Raw genomic sequence first — 15,992 nt, 5'->3', positions numbered from 1 at the left:
TTCACTCTAATGAACAATGGGAGACCGGGGTGGAGATAGTGAGAGAGAAAAAAATGAGTCGGAATCGTCTGTGTTCAGTTGAGAGGGTTTCAATCAGTGAGGTAAGGAGGGAGCGTCGCAGGGTGGGGTTGGAGCTTGCGCTGGAGCGCGCGAGGGGGAGGAAAGAGATGGTGGAGGGTTGGGAAGGAAAGGAGGGGTGCTCTAGGTAGGTGGGTCCTTGGCTAAAGAGAAGAAGAAGAGGCGGAGGGGGTGCCGAGCCGTGCGAGGGGGGGGGGGAGGGGAGAGGAGGGGTGCTCCGTCGGTTCTTCACAGAGGAGGAGCGGGGGAGGAGTGGGGGATTGTTGGGAACGGAGGGAGGGAAGGAGGGATTTAAAGGGTGGGCTTGTAGTCATTGTTAGGCAGCGAGTCAGAGAGAGGTGCGACCAGCCAGACTGTGTGTGTGTGCGTGCAAATTGTGATGAGTAAAAGCACCGAGCAGCTCAGCTGTTGATACAGCCAGCGAGGGTGTGCGAGAGCGTGCGAGAGAGAGAGCGAGCGAGAGAGAGAGAGGAGTGAGAGCGAAGAAGTGTAAAGGAATAAAAAGGAAGGAAAGAAGGAAGGAAGGAAGGAAGCAAAGAAGGATACTACAACTATGCTGTGCTGCATAAGAAGAACTAAACCGGTAAATAGCGCTTCATCAATATTCTTATCATTTAAAAAAAGAAAGTCTTAAACGTTAACTTTAACAAACACTTGAGGAGGTGAGCTCTGAGAGTTTGACGGGGGAGATAGGAAGATGGGTTGATATTATTTCCCTTACTCCTTGACTCCAAGGAAGTCTATCCAGTAAGAGTGACACGCCTTGCTAATATCATTATACTGCATGAATGAATGGAGCTACCAGACCTTCCAGTAGACACAGCAGACTGTCACAGTAGACTGACAAGCTGGCCTCCTTTACTATTGATCCGCTATGAAATCAGATTTTTTCTTTCTTTTTCATAAACATGTATAATGTATCTGATATCATGGCTGTGATTGCTTCATACTGTAATCGGTAGATCATTGGTGGCTGATGTTCTTCCCTGACTTAAGATGAATTACATTTTTGCACTCTGCCTAACGGGTATTATTCTCACTAATTACCTTAAGGGCTTTCTTAATTGATGCTTTCCTTTATCCCTGAACACTGTATATGTTGGTGTAACCGACGTTGAAGACGGAGGGGTGATAGGAATGCATGTGTCTTCCTCAGAGAAAAAGGGTGGGGTGAGGCTAGCACTTGTCTCCTTCAGCTCGAGCAGGGCTGCTGGTGGTCCCTGGGGACAATAGGAATACATTAGATCCTTAAAGGGATTGTCATCATCGCTCCTGGGTTAAAGGTGAACATACTGCCGATAGAGACACTATGACGTGTTACTCCTGTTTGAACAATACATGCTACTACACATCTGCCAAGAGAGTCTGTCTGACAAGCTGTCATGGCTTGCGAGGCCAATGAAAGGTGTGAGTGTGTTTGTATTCACGGTTAACCTGGGGTAGGTCCTAAAGATGCTGTAGCCGGGGTTTTCAAGCAGATAGCATGCAGATGTGTCTGTGATAAGTGGGCAGAGGTTTCCAGCAGCTATCCTGTCTGATCAAGGGTTTATCCTGCCTCATAAAACAGTGGATTCCTGCAGCTCCTGATTGCTGCTTAAATGTCAGCCTGGATGACTCATATCAACTCAGGAAGCCTGGCAGACCGGGTAGGGTGGCAGACAGGCAGGTAGGTAGAGTATCACTACCAGACAGGCAGTGAATAGGAAAGGTAGGGCGGCAGGGTGAGTGGGTGTTTGGATTGCAGGCCGGCAGACAGGTATGAGGCAGGCAGGTAAAATGGTAGGTCCGAAAATCAGCCTGGCATGTACTGTGAGTAAGCGTGAAGGGAAGCAGGCACACAAGTGGACAGGTGGGAGAGCATGCCGACAGGCACACATTCAAGCAGCACATTCAAGCAGATCGAATAGGTTAGTCAGGGAAACCGGCTGGCAAGAAGTGAATCTACACATCCTACGAAACAGGGTGAGGTACCAGTAGCTAACTGAGCTTTAAAACTGCATTCGAGTCCCCCATCTGTTCACACAATGCTGCTATCTCAAGCGCACAGCTCTCCCCACCACAGGGAACACTGCCTCCTGCGCGGCATTCTTCCAGCGCTCAGTCGCCTCTCCTGCTTTTGAGGAAAGGATTGGATGAGCACAGAGCGTGTACTGTTGACGGCATTACACCAGCTTTGGCTGGAGGCTTGGTGTTGTACAACAGAGATCCGCTGCTCCCAAAGTGCTGCCACTGGGGTACATGCTCAGTCCTATGGCCATGGTTCTCAGCCCCAGTCCGCAGCCCACCGCCCACAGCCCTCAGCCCCCACCCTTAGTCCTCAGCCCCAGCCCCAGCCGGCAGCTCTGGCTGCAGAGCCTTTTGTTCTGGTGGGAAAAAAGGGAGACGACTAATTTAATTACAGCAGCCTTGGTGGATGTAATGATGCCAGCGTACAGCTCGATATCAGATGCTGTAGGAGACCATTCCAGGGCTACCGCTAAAGATTGTACAATGTCTATACGCTGTCTGGGGAGGGTGAGAATGAGTAATCGCGGAGGAGGGTTGTGGTATTCGCTGTGTGTGTGTGTGCCTCTCCCCCACCTGCGCCCTTCTCTCCTGCAGAAGGAGACAGCTGGATAAAAGGGTGTGGTGCTCTGCTCTGTGTGTATGTTGGTGCCGTATGTGCGTGTGCTAGCGTTTGTGTGAGAGAGAGTCGTGTGTGTGGGTAGAAGCACAGGGGAGGATGGGAGAGAGATTCGGCAGTCGACTGCAGCCCTTGTATGTGGAATTCTCAATTTTCCTCCAGAAACCCAGACACACATTGAAATCATACTGAGATGTAAATATTTGTAATGCTGATTTGCAAATGCTTTTTCTTTTAAATATGTTAATGCTCAAGCACATTTTTTGGTATGAACAATTTGTCATTTTTTCCTCACAAATTCCTTGAACTGAACACATGTTTACATCACTATATTCTGCATTGAGAACGTATTAATTACTTATCTGTGAGAGTCCATTTGAGGTTGAGAAAGTTGTGTCATTGATATTACTGATGTGGGGGCAGTGTAGCACCACTCAGACACTCGTAGCTACATATTAGATGTGTCTCTCCCACCTCTTTTTAAAACACTGTATTCATCTGGGGCTGGGCAGGGATGCAGGGAGTCTCCTGCTTGACTGAGCCTGAGACAAATTACATACACCCCTGTGTGTGCATTAGTGTGAGCTGTGTCTATGGTAATCCTACTTATATTGTCACCCCACCCCCCTCCCCACCCGACCACCCCTCCCGCACAGTGACAAGTCCCTTATGGCTGTGGCGATGAGGCGGTAGGTAGGCAGCGTGACGTGGGGGGTTGGGGATGTGGTTATAGATCCGCCTGTCCATAATAAAGCCAGGGTGTGGTTCAAGGCCCACACAGGGACAGAGGAGCCTGGATGGCTCGATGGCTGGCTGGCTTGGCTGACTGGTTGACGGTAAAAGAGAAATGGGAACAAGGATTTATCTATCTATTCGATTTATCCACTGTTGGTGGACCTTTATAAATCAGAATTTAATTACCTTGGTTCATGTACAGTCTACTGGCAATCTACCTATAAAGGAAGAATAAACTAATCTGGCAATTCTTACTTTTATGAATGAAAATGTGTGTCAGAGTTATTTCTCAAATACAGTTCAGATTACAGATTAGGTTTAGGCTTCTTTGTAAAAACATTTTCTAATGTAATATACCTTGAAGTGACATTTTGAAATCCCGAATCAGACGTATTTCACTCAGACTAGAGATTGACGTTTGCAACCTTAAGGTTTGATACATTTTACAATAATGATTTCTAATGTAGTGGTTTGTTCAATTGGCTATGTAGCTGGCCTTCAATTACATATTGTAGTAGCTCTCATGTCAGGTATTTTACAAATCCAGCCTTTGGGAGCGTTGAACGGACAGTAATAGGCTACAATTGATTGGGGTTAGATTGTGGGTAAATCAATAGGATTGCCCTTACTCTCCCTTTAATCAAATTATGTGTTTTACTGGGTATTATATTGCATTGAAATGAAATTAAAAAAACACATCCTTAAATGGACATTGACATTCTTTCCACCTAGATTCCAAACGGTGATGTCACCCCCCATTATTCCCCAAACATCTCCATCCATTTTCTCCTGAGTCAGTTCTTGCTTCCAGTAAGTAATTCTATTTGAGTAAGTGCTCGGGTTAAATTTTGGCAATTCGAAGCGCCCATGAGATCAGGCATAATAAACGCCCTATAATTCATGGGAGATGCATATTATTAAGACTAGGAGGGTGTGCCAGACAATACGTCGCTGCACACTCCTCTTCTCTTTTAGCAGACTGTTTCACATCTAACTACTTCCCTTGCTGAACTAATACACTCCAGTTCACTCAATTATCACAACGTGTTTTACTATTTCACTACATTAATACGCTGGGAAGCCCGTAAAACATGTAGGTTAAAGACATCTTTTATCAAACTCACACAGAACACATAGGTCTGCACACACACAAACACACTGACCCTGAACAAGATGTTCCCTGATTGTCAATCCAGCCCCACCCTGGCTACACTGATTAGTTGGTCTGATTTATGAGTTCCTATTGGCCGGTTCCCCTGAGGGGTCAGGTGCAATGTCAATCACAGTGACATGTGGTCTTTCACAACCTCAACCAGCGCAAACAGAGAACAGAGTGATGAGTTAGCACTCTGGTTGTCAAGGTAACGTTTGATCATTGGAAGAAGGATGGCCATGCATGCCGAAGAGGCATCTGCCAGACTCGACAAACGACAGACAAATCGCTTGATATCTCAGCAGGGCGATGAACTACAGACCTACCTGGAATCAACCATCACCCATCATCCATTTAAAAGACCTACACAACTACTTAGTGTAATCCAAACACAAGATTCCTTAGGTAGACACAAGGAATCCTCTACACACCCTCCTTCAGTCTCCAGTTCACACAAAGAGTGGAAATCATATTCCTTTAAGTTTGCTACATGAGTCCCCTGGTAAAAATCCCTTCCTGTGACTCTGTGGAAAGACAGACTGCATAAAGAACCGCCTCACATCATGGAATTTCATATTTAAGACCACAGCCTCTTTGATTTGCTTTGATGCTGTGCTGCTTTCATGTTGCTTTAACAGCTCAGTTTGCTTTACATCGGTTGATTTCTGTTGACCTCAATACAATGTCTGGTTTAGATCAATGCTTAACTCTTTAAATCTATTTGTTTGTTACTCTGTTATTCATTTGGATTGTTACATAATTCATTTCATTATTTAATTTAATTTCTTCTCATCAGATTTACATGAGTCATTACACAGCATCCTAAGTTGATGGGAAACCCCAACAATGGACCGAAGTATCTAAGGTAATATCAAGGCCTTGTGTTTAGGTCTTGACACCTACCACCCCGAACCTAACCCCTATCCTCAACCTTCCTTCAAAAACTTTTCTCAAGACATACAGTAGATAATCCTTCTCACTTCTTCAAAACCTTGTCTCACATCCAAATCGAATCGAGTCATTTGCTCATGACTTTCCCTGACTTGAACAGTTCATTTCTTCTTTTACCTGGTTCTACCTAAGCATTCTGTCCCTTCCAGCACTGCATCTGCTGGTAATCCCCACTAGTTTTCATCTTGTTTATTTGGTGGCCAAGTACGTCCGGACACCTGATAATTCCCTTTAGGCTAACTCCAGCTAGTGATGGTTGGACCAAGGCATCATCTGAGCTGTGGAGAGTTTCCTGAGACACCATTCTGAAATGTATTCCCTGTCTTCCTCCATGTCTCTCCTCAGGTTGAGAAGAATGAGGAGGCTGACCAGAAGATTGAGCAGGATGTCCACAAACCAGAGGACAAAGCTCACAAGGCCGCCACCAAAATTCAGGCCAGCTTCCGCGGACACATAACCCGGAAAAAGATGAAAGACGGCGAGGACGAAGAGGAGAAAGAGGAGAAAGAGGAAAGTCCAGCCGTCCCGGAGGAGGCAACGGAAGAAGGGGAAGAGGAGAAGAAGGAGCAGGGTGATGCCCCGGTCGCGAGCCAGGAGGAAGTGGAGGATGCTGTCCCTGGGAAGGAAGAGACAAGCCAAGCCAAAAGCCCGGTAGCAGACAAGCCAGTCAACAGCCCTGCCCCCGTCACCACCTCTTCGGTAGCCCCCGTGGCCGCCTCGCCTGTCGGGGAGGCGCCTGCGACCACCCCGACCCAGGCCCCAGCAGCGACGACCCCCTCCGGGCCCCAGAAAGAGGAAGTGAAGGGCGCGTCCAGCCAGGCTAAGGAGGAGCCCAAAGAGGTGGAGACCCAGGAGGCCCCCGCCACCGCTGCCACACCCTCTGAGGAGGCCATAAAGAGCGGGGAGCCTAGAGAAGCCGACGTGCCTGCTACTGCCAGCCAGACAGCTGACAAGGAGGAGCCCAACCAAACACAAGACAAACAAGGTATGACAGGGGAAAGGGACAGTTCATGTTGACAACATATTTGGTCTCTTACTCTGTTTTCATCCAAGTGACTTTTGTGTTTACTTTGTATTTGTTGAGATATTTGAATAATCAGGGATGGATATCCAAGCAACTGGTCAGAGGAGAATACCATTTCTTAAATAAACAATGTATAACACAATCTTTCAAAGTGGACTAGTTTTAGCCACAGTCCACAGAGATAAATTTAACACCCAGTGATCTGGAAGGAGATGAGTGGATATGAGCTTGTTTGGCTCATATTCAACAGCGCATGCTCAGTGGCAGTCTCCATGGGAGCGAGTTGGACAGGAGTGGGAAATCTAGGTCACACAGACTGCTCTGTCTGGTTGTTGTCATAGTTACACCTCCACAGGCCACCTTGGTGTAAACCTGGCTACCTGCCCCTCTGATTGCCAGCAAGGTTTTTGGTCTGGTCAGGATCCATGTCACAGAAGACACCTGGTCCAGTAGACATCAGTAACAAAACCATCAGACAGAGCATGTAGAGAGCTAGCAGACAGAAAACTTGACAACCAGCAGAAAACTCACTATAGAGCTAGAAGAGAACGTGCAGTCAACAAGAGAGAAAGCCAACTAAATTCAATACTTGATTTGATCCAGATCTACTTTGTGCTATTGTTACAATCAAATGAGCATAGTCAAAGGAAACAATAGACATTCAGCAAATTATACTGACCATTTATTAAAGTCTTGATTTTGAATAGGCATTTACAATATAATGATAATGGTGATTGCAAGCATGACCATAACCAACCTTCTCATTTTACCTGGAACTTGACAATTTATTGCTTGTGGGGTCCTAAGTAGTTTGATATGACTCATCCGTCATGACTCACATGAAATCAAAGACAACATCTCCCAGTGGATGACCAGGCCTGATGATGTCATTCACCTCTGTCTCCTCGCACTGCTAAAAGGCAATGCCGTCATGGTGACATCATTACCTATTGTTGCATAGGAATGTTTGATTGAAAAAGGCAACCTAAATGTCACAGTGACTATCCTTGCTTGGCAGGATCAGAAAACTCCTGGGGTCTGTCATTTCGGTTCTAATTACCCATCACCACACTGCTTTTCAAGATATACCCTCATATATTTTTGGTTCATCTAACCCAGCATTGTTGTCAAATATAAATATATAAATAAATAACTCAATACAAATTTTCATATCCTCTGTATGGGTTGGATAGTCACAGTTATGCCGTTATTTTCCATAGTGCATAACTATGATGTTTTAATGTACTGTGTATGCTCAACAAATAGGCTCAACTGATCTTTCCTCCCGCCTCTCTCGCCGGATCCCTCTCCTACCGGCTCTTTCTTCCTCTTCTCTCCTTCTCTCGTCTCTCCTTCTCTCTTCTCATCCTTCTCCTCATCCTTCTCTCCCTCTCTTCTCTCCCTCTCTCCTTCTCTTGTCTCTCCTTCTCTCTTCTCTCCTTCTCTCTCCTCTCCTTCTCTCTCCTCTCCTTCTCCCTTCTCATCCTTCTCTCTTCTCATCCTTCTCTCTTCTCATCCTTCTCTCCCTCTCTCCTCTCTTCTCTCCCTCTCTTCTTCTCTCTTCTCATCCTTCTCTTTTTCTCGTCCCTATAGATGCTGCAGGAGAGGGGGACACCCAAGCGGACACCAAGGAAGAGTCCAAGGAAGACCAAGAGAAAGTTTAACATAGAGAAAAAATTACTTACTATGATTACAAATTCATCTAAAAGGTTGCTCTTTGCATCTCGAATGTGAAGACAGTCTGTTTTTATTTGTTTGTCATTTTTTGTGTGGCAATGATTTTCTAAAGTCGGGGGAGTTTCCAATGTATACGTGTCTTGGCTCAAGCTTTGGGGTGGTGTTGCATGATTTGTTATATGCTTCTATATCTATGTGAGTAAATCAATGGTCAGACGAAACCAATGTTTTTTTCCTGCGGTAAACCCCCGCCTATTCTACTTGAGGTATTCAAGCTTGATGTACAGTACATCTGGCCAATACCTCCCTTTTCTCGCTAATTTATGGGATGTAAACGAAGAATCTGAATTGGCTATTACTTTGATTTGAGAAATGTAAACTATAATAATAATGTTGTTATAATGTAATAATTGAAACTATAATATTAATGTTGTTATCAGCCCCAGATAACAAAACTTCCCATTCTAAATTAATAGAATAACTATAGATTAGCATGAACCATCTAACAAAATGCATGGGAACTCTTCCACTGAAAGAATTTTTGTCACAGCCACAAAAACAAAGAAACGTGGCTTCCTTTTGATGTCCTTGGTGTTGTTATGATGAAAGTTTGATATGAATTGGATTTACTCTTGCACTGCTGTTAAAAAGTAATCTAACAAACTAACTAACAAAAAAAAGTTTCCTATGTTTCAGTGAGTGCAATGTCCAGTTTCAATCTAAGAAGTAAAAAAAAATGTGGAAAAAAATGGTTTCAATGTCTGTTTTCAAAATAAAGCAATGTGCCAATTACCATCCTAAATCGTTGACGTTATTGCATTTTCTGAAAAAGCTTTCCCATAGTTACACTCATCACAAGTAGAACATCAAGAGGGCTTTCACTTTTGTTTGGTAGATTGTATACTGTATATTCTGGTTAACTCCCCCTCACATACCAACTCGAAGCAGTGTCCACTTCCATGTCCTGGTCAATATAGCCCCCATGTGGACAATAACTACATTGAAGGCTCTGCAAAGTTGCTAAATATGTGTGTCACATCATCAAATTGTTTTTTATATAATATGTTATAAAATAGTTTATATAAAATATATTATATGCTGATTGCTTAGGTGTTGTAATTTGCCTGAGGACTATAGGTGGATCATTACTTATTTCACTGATTAAACACTGATAGAGCTGATGTCTGTTGATCCCACATTAGAAATCCAAGTCCAGAAAAGTGCTCAATATATTCGACATTTCTTGCAATAAAAATTGAGTTATTGTATTAACTTGACTATTATTGACTATTAACAAACTAGAGTCAGTTAGAACCATTCTAATGACTTACCTGTTGTCTGACAAACCACTTGTGGAAGAAGATCCAAATGAAGTTGTTTTGAAACCTTCTACAAATATAGTTGGACACACATTTATCAAAAGAGAATTACAATACATATATTATTTTATTTGCATGTTACATGGTGACGAACACAGTTTTGAGATACTGTGTGCTTCAAGCGTTCTCCAAAAATTCACCAACATCTCAATCCACATTCAAATACAGAACACTGAATTCAAACAAATTTATTTTGTGTCATGAACATTGTCTCCAATTGCAAGGACCCATATCATAAATGAAAGGAAATAGAAAATGAGACATAGTTGTGTGCAATGATTGTATCATTCATCCAGGGGAATTCCATTGGTGTGACACAGGAAGGACAAAGTGACCTTCTCTCATTGGAAGTTCCAGCAGTTGAGCTAAATCAACAGGTTAATTCATGGATAGCCTGATTCAACTCAAAAATATTCTAAAAACATCTTATATACATGTGAACATAATTATTGAGATGGAGAGTTACAAATGTAACCATAGCTTGGTGGACATAGATGGATCAGTAGCTCATGGCCAAAGGTAAAGACTGGTGTATATAAAGCAGCTCATAGGTAACTTTTAATAGGTTAAAATCCAAAGTAACTAAAATGCATACACAAGCTTGTTTTGTACAGCTTCAATGTGATGCAATGTTAGTAAACTAGGTAGCCAAGTCAGCACCTCTCTGATCCCCTGATAGTCATTAGGGTCAGTCACTGGATGCATAGGCAGGACATACAATACTTCCTGCAAAGGCCCTCAGCTTCTGATGGTTCATTAGCTGAGGAGGCTGTCAGTCACTATAAGGCCAGCCTTCCCTGTCCAGTGGTTGGCTACTTCTGACAGACAGGATCAGTTAATACAGCATGTACTGCACATCTACAGTAATACAATAGTGTACTTAGTACAGTGATGTATACACCCTCATAGACATACAAACACTGAGGGAACCATGTCACACAATCAACAGCGCTGTAATAAGAAGGTGTTTTGAGACATACATGATGCCATTTTGGTGGTTTGGTGATAACTCATGAAGAGGTGGTTTGGTAACCAGAATGACCTATTTGTTAGTGATATATGGTTGTATCGGATGAGTCTTAAGAATAGGGTTTCCTTCATACAGGAAGATGGCTGAACTAGTAATTATATGTAGATAACTTTCCAGAGCTGGCACAGACCCTCTTCCTAACAGAATGTGGTCAATTATTATTTGCAAATACTGTAAAAGACTTGGGTACACTTGATTTAAAACTGATAGATTAGTCCTGTAAGTGCCAAATGTTACATTAATGTTTTCTGTAATTGGCCCATATGTTTTATAATACTTCAAGGCTGTACAATATTAGTCTGTTGAGACAGTAGAAACTTGACTGGAAAAAATGAAGAGAGCACTGGCTAACTAACACACAGCCATGGAGTCAAAGCAGGTACTATGAACACATTTGGTGTGTATGATTTTTTTAATGATTATGAGGAAGATGAGTTTTCAGTGAGGATTAATTACATGTTTTATAGTAAATTACTGTCTCTAGTTTAGTCTTGTCAACACCACTGGTGTGTCTTCAGTGTTACACAGACGTGCTAACGGGCTAACAGGCTATCTTGCCTGAGCAACAATTCAGAGTGGGATTGGGTACAGTTTAGTCCTCTCAGTATTAATCTCACACTGTCCTAAAGTAGGCCTTTGATGACAATTAAATACCACAAGCCTTCACTCCACTTCCAAACAAAATTGGTTGTCAATCGAAAGGTACAATAGACGCACAAAATGACCTTAATATTAAACCCTTTTTAAAAACATTTTTATCTAGTGGTCATTACTTACATTGGGCGACAGATTGCTGCACCCATGGCAAACTACAAGTTCATCTTCAACAGATTACTAACCTATTTATAAACATGGACACATTAAATTTGTCTTTTTATAGAAGGAAATTGGATTCAAGTATATATACACCATTAAACTGCAAATGATTGAACAAAAAAAATAAAGGTCCATATATTATGAATTTCTGAATCTCATGAAAACACACATACTTTTAAAACAGAAAATATAAGCACGTCATTCATTGGTGTCATACATTTTGATCCAAATAACAGCAGTTGAATCCTGGTGCATGTTGGTATACTCACAATAAAGCAGAGAAGATTTGACAAACTCAACAAAGCAAAAGTATGGTTTATATGAAGTTGGATACAGTCTGCTATAGAGAAACAGAGCTTACCCTTGGTTTGTAATCAGAGGCAAACCTACACTGTAATAATCCTCACTATTCCTCGTTACTGTGGTGCAACAAGTGTCTATTTTATCGTAGAGATACAAAATTGTGTACAATGTACAGTATGATTTTTTTATACTACCTATTGTTTTGCTTGCTGAGTCTTGAAAAGAGAGAACATTTTTCCCTTTTTATTTCAGAACAGGTAAGAGCCTCAGGCTGCAGTTTGGGTATTATGACTGAGCATGGACCACAGCTAACCCCAGGCTAGTGTACAGGAACCCAATCGTTCGTACACAGCAGCAATGAGCACACAGTTGAGGCCACCTGGACATGAGGAGGCCCACTCGGACAAGGGCAGACTGTGTTCCTGGTGCTCTGTGGTGTTTCTGAGGCTTGTGCAAGTTCTGATTTAACTAAATCTGGTGAAGCAAACGGCAAGCGTGAGAGATCGTGTGGGATCCACTGACACTACTGCTGACTGGAGTAGTGATGCATCTATGCAGTAAGTTACCTCTAACATCATCTGTTTCATAGGCTTCTGCAGGTATGTTTTCATTTTAAATGTTCGGTTTTGTTTTATGTTTTTTTTATATTTGGCAGATACTTTCTTGTTGCTCGATAAAGCACTGGTTACATTGACCTTTAAGTCTAACGATACATAAGTAGGTGTACCTAATGAATGTAACAGGAAATCTTTTTGAAACACCATTCAGTGCTTCTTTATACATGTCAGTGATTGTTGTTATAGACCTGAAATTCCAGCTATGAATAAGTATTTTCTTATGTGGACAAAAATACAACAAACCTTACACACCCACCGAACCCTCCACCAAAAAGAAGATAGATTTAGAGCAAAAGAAGCAGAAGGTTTCAGCTGCATGTAAAACAGCAATTAATATAATAATAACATCAATAATAATAACAACCATTTTAAACAAGGGCTTTTTGTTCTAATTCCCAATTTCTCAAAATGTATTAATAACTGGTCCATGTTATCATATTTTTTGTGTTTATCCATGCGGTGCATCTGAGCACGCAGATCAAGGGCTCTTGTTACATAATGAAAACAGTCTGGATGTAATAAGGTAGTACTAAGGTAGTAATAACGGTATTAACAGGGTAGTGGTGGGTGGTGGAGGTTGGTTTTATTAACACTTAAAGAGAAGGCAGGCCATGGAGGCTAGGAGGAGCCACAGTGAGTGGGATACACAGGCGGCACCGCTGATGTCGCGCCCAGTCCCAGGTCCTGCGTGGAGAGAAAGAGAGAGAGGCCGAGAGAGACAGAGATTAGTAGGGATGCCACATGATGAAACTTATGTAACATATCATGTAACATATTCATATTCAGTATTATTTTTATTCTACATTATTATTATTTTTATTTTATATACGTATATTGTATCTTTATTTTATATTATATTAGAATTTTATATTACATTGTATAGCTCTGCCAGTTGTTTATTTTATTTTGTTGTACATTCTCTACATTTTCTTTGTTCATTATGTTTAAATGTTCACTGTTTGCACCTGCCCACCAAAGTAAATTCCTTGTTTGTGACCACTTACTTGGCGATTAAACTCAATTCTGATTCTGATTTTAGCCTAGCTTTCATATTCAAGTGTCAGTCTCAGATCCCTTCGTAGTCCATACTAGATATGTTATGACCAACAATCATTTTTAAGTGACTTTCCTGTAAGAATTATAGTTTTACATATTCCATGTCTGACGGCAGCCCTCTTATTCCACATAATATGAGAGGCAACAGCAGGACTTTATTCATGTACCAAGGGGGACATCTAGTGGTCAGACTAATAATGTAACTGGCAACACTACATTAAGGTTGTATTACAATCATGTAATTACATAGCAATGTTGTAGTTACCCAGGAACTGTGTAGTTACACTTCATCACAGTTTAGCTGAACAAGTCAAATAAGTGAACTGTGGTATAGGCTTTGGCTTGGTTGGGCTTTCCAGGGGTAAGTCGTTCTATGATACGTTCTTAGTATGGTTATAGCTAATAGGTTAGGTTAAAGTTGAATACATAAATGTTGATCTGCAGTGCCTCCCACAAGCCCCAGAACAGTGTAGGACACAGAGGCCAGCTCACACCACTTACTATAGAGGAAGAGGCTGGCGTTCTGGATGCCCAGTCTGTTGGTGGCCACGCACGTGTAGTTGCCATAGTCCTCCTCCGTGACGTTGGAGATCATCAGCACGGTGGTAGTGCCCACGATCTGGATACTGATTCCTTGGGCATTAGATAGCCTGGAGGGGTACAAGGAAACAGACCAGTCTCAACACTACTGCTGTGTAGTCCACCATCACACTTAAGAGTATGAATGAGGCTGTTTGAGAGAGGTTTGAATCCTAGGCAACCTTCCCAGTGGTGAGTACATGATGTTTGAAGTACAGTAGACGATTCTAGATAAAGTGTTGTAACCTCCTGGTGTAATACTATAGTGGTTCTGACCACAGTACTCTTGTAACAGACATAGTAGACCATGTCATCCTGGATGCTAGGATTCCACTGTGGTGAGTCCAATACTACAACATAAGCCAATACATGATTACTATAGTAAAAATAGGACAATGATATATAATAAAATAACATGATAGTTCATTGTTTAGTTGGTGAGCACTGTAAGACTGTCAATAGGTTTTCTAATAATGTGTCCAGTTATGTTTTTTCCCTGTGCATAGAATACCTGATAGCAGCGAAAACACAAACGATTTGGCCTTGCATAACTTCATAGATTGCAATAAATACATCTATATATAAATCTAAATCTGAATTACTAGGATTTGCCAGCTTCTGGAGACACTCATACAAAATTAACGTGTCCTGGGCTGACCATTGAAAAAAAGCACACACAATGGAGTTAAATAAATCCAAGTATGTCATATTTGTAGGACTTTTGATTCTTTCATGCTGATGTGTTAATCTGAGCAATAGAGAGGTTGGAGGGGGGGGGGGGGTTGACACACTCCAGCAGATGAAGAATTAGCATAAAAAGAAAAGCACAGATCATGAGACAGCATAATCTGATCTGTTAGGGAATGGAAAGCTGATGAAGTGCAGAGATTCTCCTACACGGACAGCTCGGGGGGGGGGTCATGGGTGAAGCATGGGTATGTGTGTGAGAGAGAGCGAGAGAGAGAGAGAGAGAGAGAGAGAGAGAGAGAGAGAGAGAGAGAGAGAGAGAGAGAGAGAGAGAGAGAGAGAGAGAGAGAGAGAGAGAGAGAGGGAGGGAGGAGAGAGAGACAGATCTGGAAAGATGTGCAGAGGGGTGTTTAAATGGGACACACAAGCCACAGCACACATCCAGCGGTAAGGCCTGGAGTAAGGGACATGTTGGGAAATGACTTCCTAAACAAGCTATCAGCCTCTAGGGCCCATGTGACAGGCTCAGATACCACAAGGCATTCTGGGATCCCAGTGCATGAATATATGTTTACATTTATGTGATTTGTACTGTGAGTAATACAGAGTTGGAAGCCCAACAGAGGTCAGAAGAATCATAGTCACATAGTTACTCTTAACTCTGCAAAGGTTTAGGGCTAGTCCTGGCCCTAGCCTATTTTGAGTGCTTTAGTACATTTACATTTACATTTATTCATTTAGCAGACGCTTTTATCCAAAGCGACTTCCAAGAGAGAGCTTTACAAAGTGCATAGGTCACTGATCATAACAACGAGATAGCCACAAAACATTGCGAGTAGCCAAAACATGAAGCACACATTGTGAACAACCAAAATAAGTGCCAAAGGGAAGAACCATAAGAGCATGTAGTTAAACAAGTTACAATTAAACAACATGAACTGCTATAAGTGCAAGTGTACCTGTGGAAAAAAGCAAGCAACAATAATAAAAACAATATATCACAGCGAGTACAAAAATTTAAGTCAGTTACCACTAACCACAAGAGCAACAAGTCTCTAAGCAAGAGTCATTGTGATCCTTGAGGAAACTAACATCGGGTCAAGCGAACCATTCCTAAGTACCGTTGTACTCCCGGAACAAGTGCGTCTTGAGCCTTTTCTTGAAGGTGGAGAGACAGTCAGTGTCTCTGATGGAGGTGGGGAGTTGATTCCACCACTGGGGGGCCAGACAGGAGAAGAGCTTGTGTTGGGACCGGGCACTCTTGAGCGGTGGGACCACCAGGCG

The 15,992-nt window shown here is 42.4% G+C and overlaps 3 protein-coding genes across 4 annotated transcripts in view; 1 reads left to right on the top strand and 2 right to left on the bottom strand.

The window, feature by feature from the left end:
- The window catches only part of LOC134028942 (putative uncharacterized protein DDB_G0292636), a 384,233-nt gene that overhangs the window by 25,289 nt on the left and 342,952 nt on the right, over window positions 1-15,992 (bottom strand). The window lies entirely within an intron of this gene.
- Window positions 389-9,053, top strand: gap43 (growth associated protein 43). Its single transcript, XM_062473369.1, has 3 exons — window positions 389-661; window positions 5,886-6,525; window positions 8,158-9,053. The coding sequence occupies exons 1-3, from the start codon at window positions 632-634 to the stop codon at window positions 8,226-8,228; spliced, it is 741 nt and encodes a 246-aa protein (XP_062329353.1). The 5' UTR covers window positions 389-631; the 3' UTR covers window positions 8,229-9,053.
- lsamp (limbic system associated membrane protein) overlaps window positions 9,669-15,992 on the bottom strand; it is a 266,689-nt gene continuing 260,365 nt past the window's right edge. For both annotated transcript variants that reach the window (XM_062472856.1, XM_062472855.1), the window contains 2 exons: window positions 13,944-14,092; window positions 9,669-13,070 (listed from right to left, as the gene is read on the bottom strand). In XM_062472856.1, coding sequence (XP_062328840.1) covers window positions 12,973-13,070; window positions 13,944-14,092 — 247 coding nt within the window. In that variant the 3' untranslated portion in view covers window positions 9,669-12,972. The remainder of the gene's footprint in view (window positions 13,071-13,943; window positions 14,093-15,992) is intronic.

Source organism: Osmerus eperlanus, chromosome 11 (genome assembly GCF_963692335.1).
Source record: "Osmerus eperlanus chromosome 11, fOsmEpe2.1, whole genome shotgun sequence".
Classification (NCBI taxonomy): domain Eukaryota; kingdom Metazoa; phylum Chordata; class Actinopteri; order Osmeriformes; family Osmeridae; genus Osmerus; species Osmerus eperlanus.
Note: the sequence above shows the minus strand (reverse complement) of the source record. Positions and strands in the feature narration are given on the sequence as shown.

Excerpts from the sequence above, each read along its gene's own strand:
- gap43 (XM_062473369.1), top strand. The coding sequence starts at position 632 with ATGCTGTGCTGCATAAGAAGAACTAAACCG. Across the intron at positions 662-5,885 it reads GCATAAGAAGAACTAAACCG|GTTGAGAAGAATGAGGAGGC; the intron begins GTAAATAGCGCT and ends GTCTCTCCTCAG. Across the intron at positions 6,526-8,157 it reads CCAAACACAAGACAAACAAG|ATGCTGCAGGAGAGGGGGAC; the intron begins GTATGACAGGGG and ends TCGTCCCTATAG.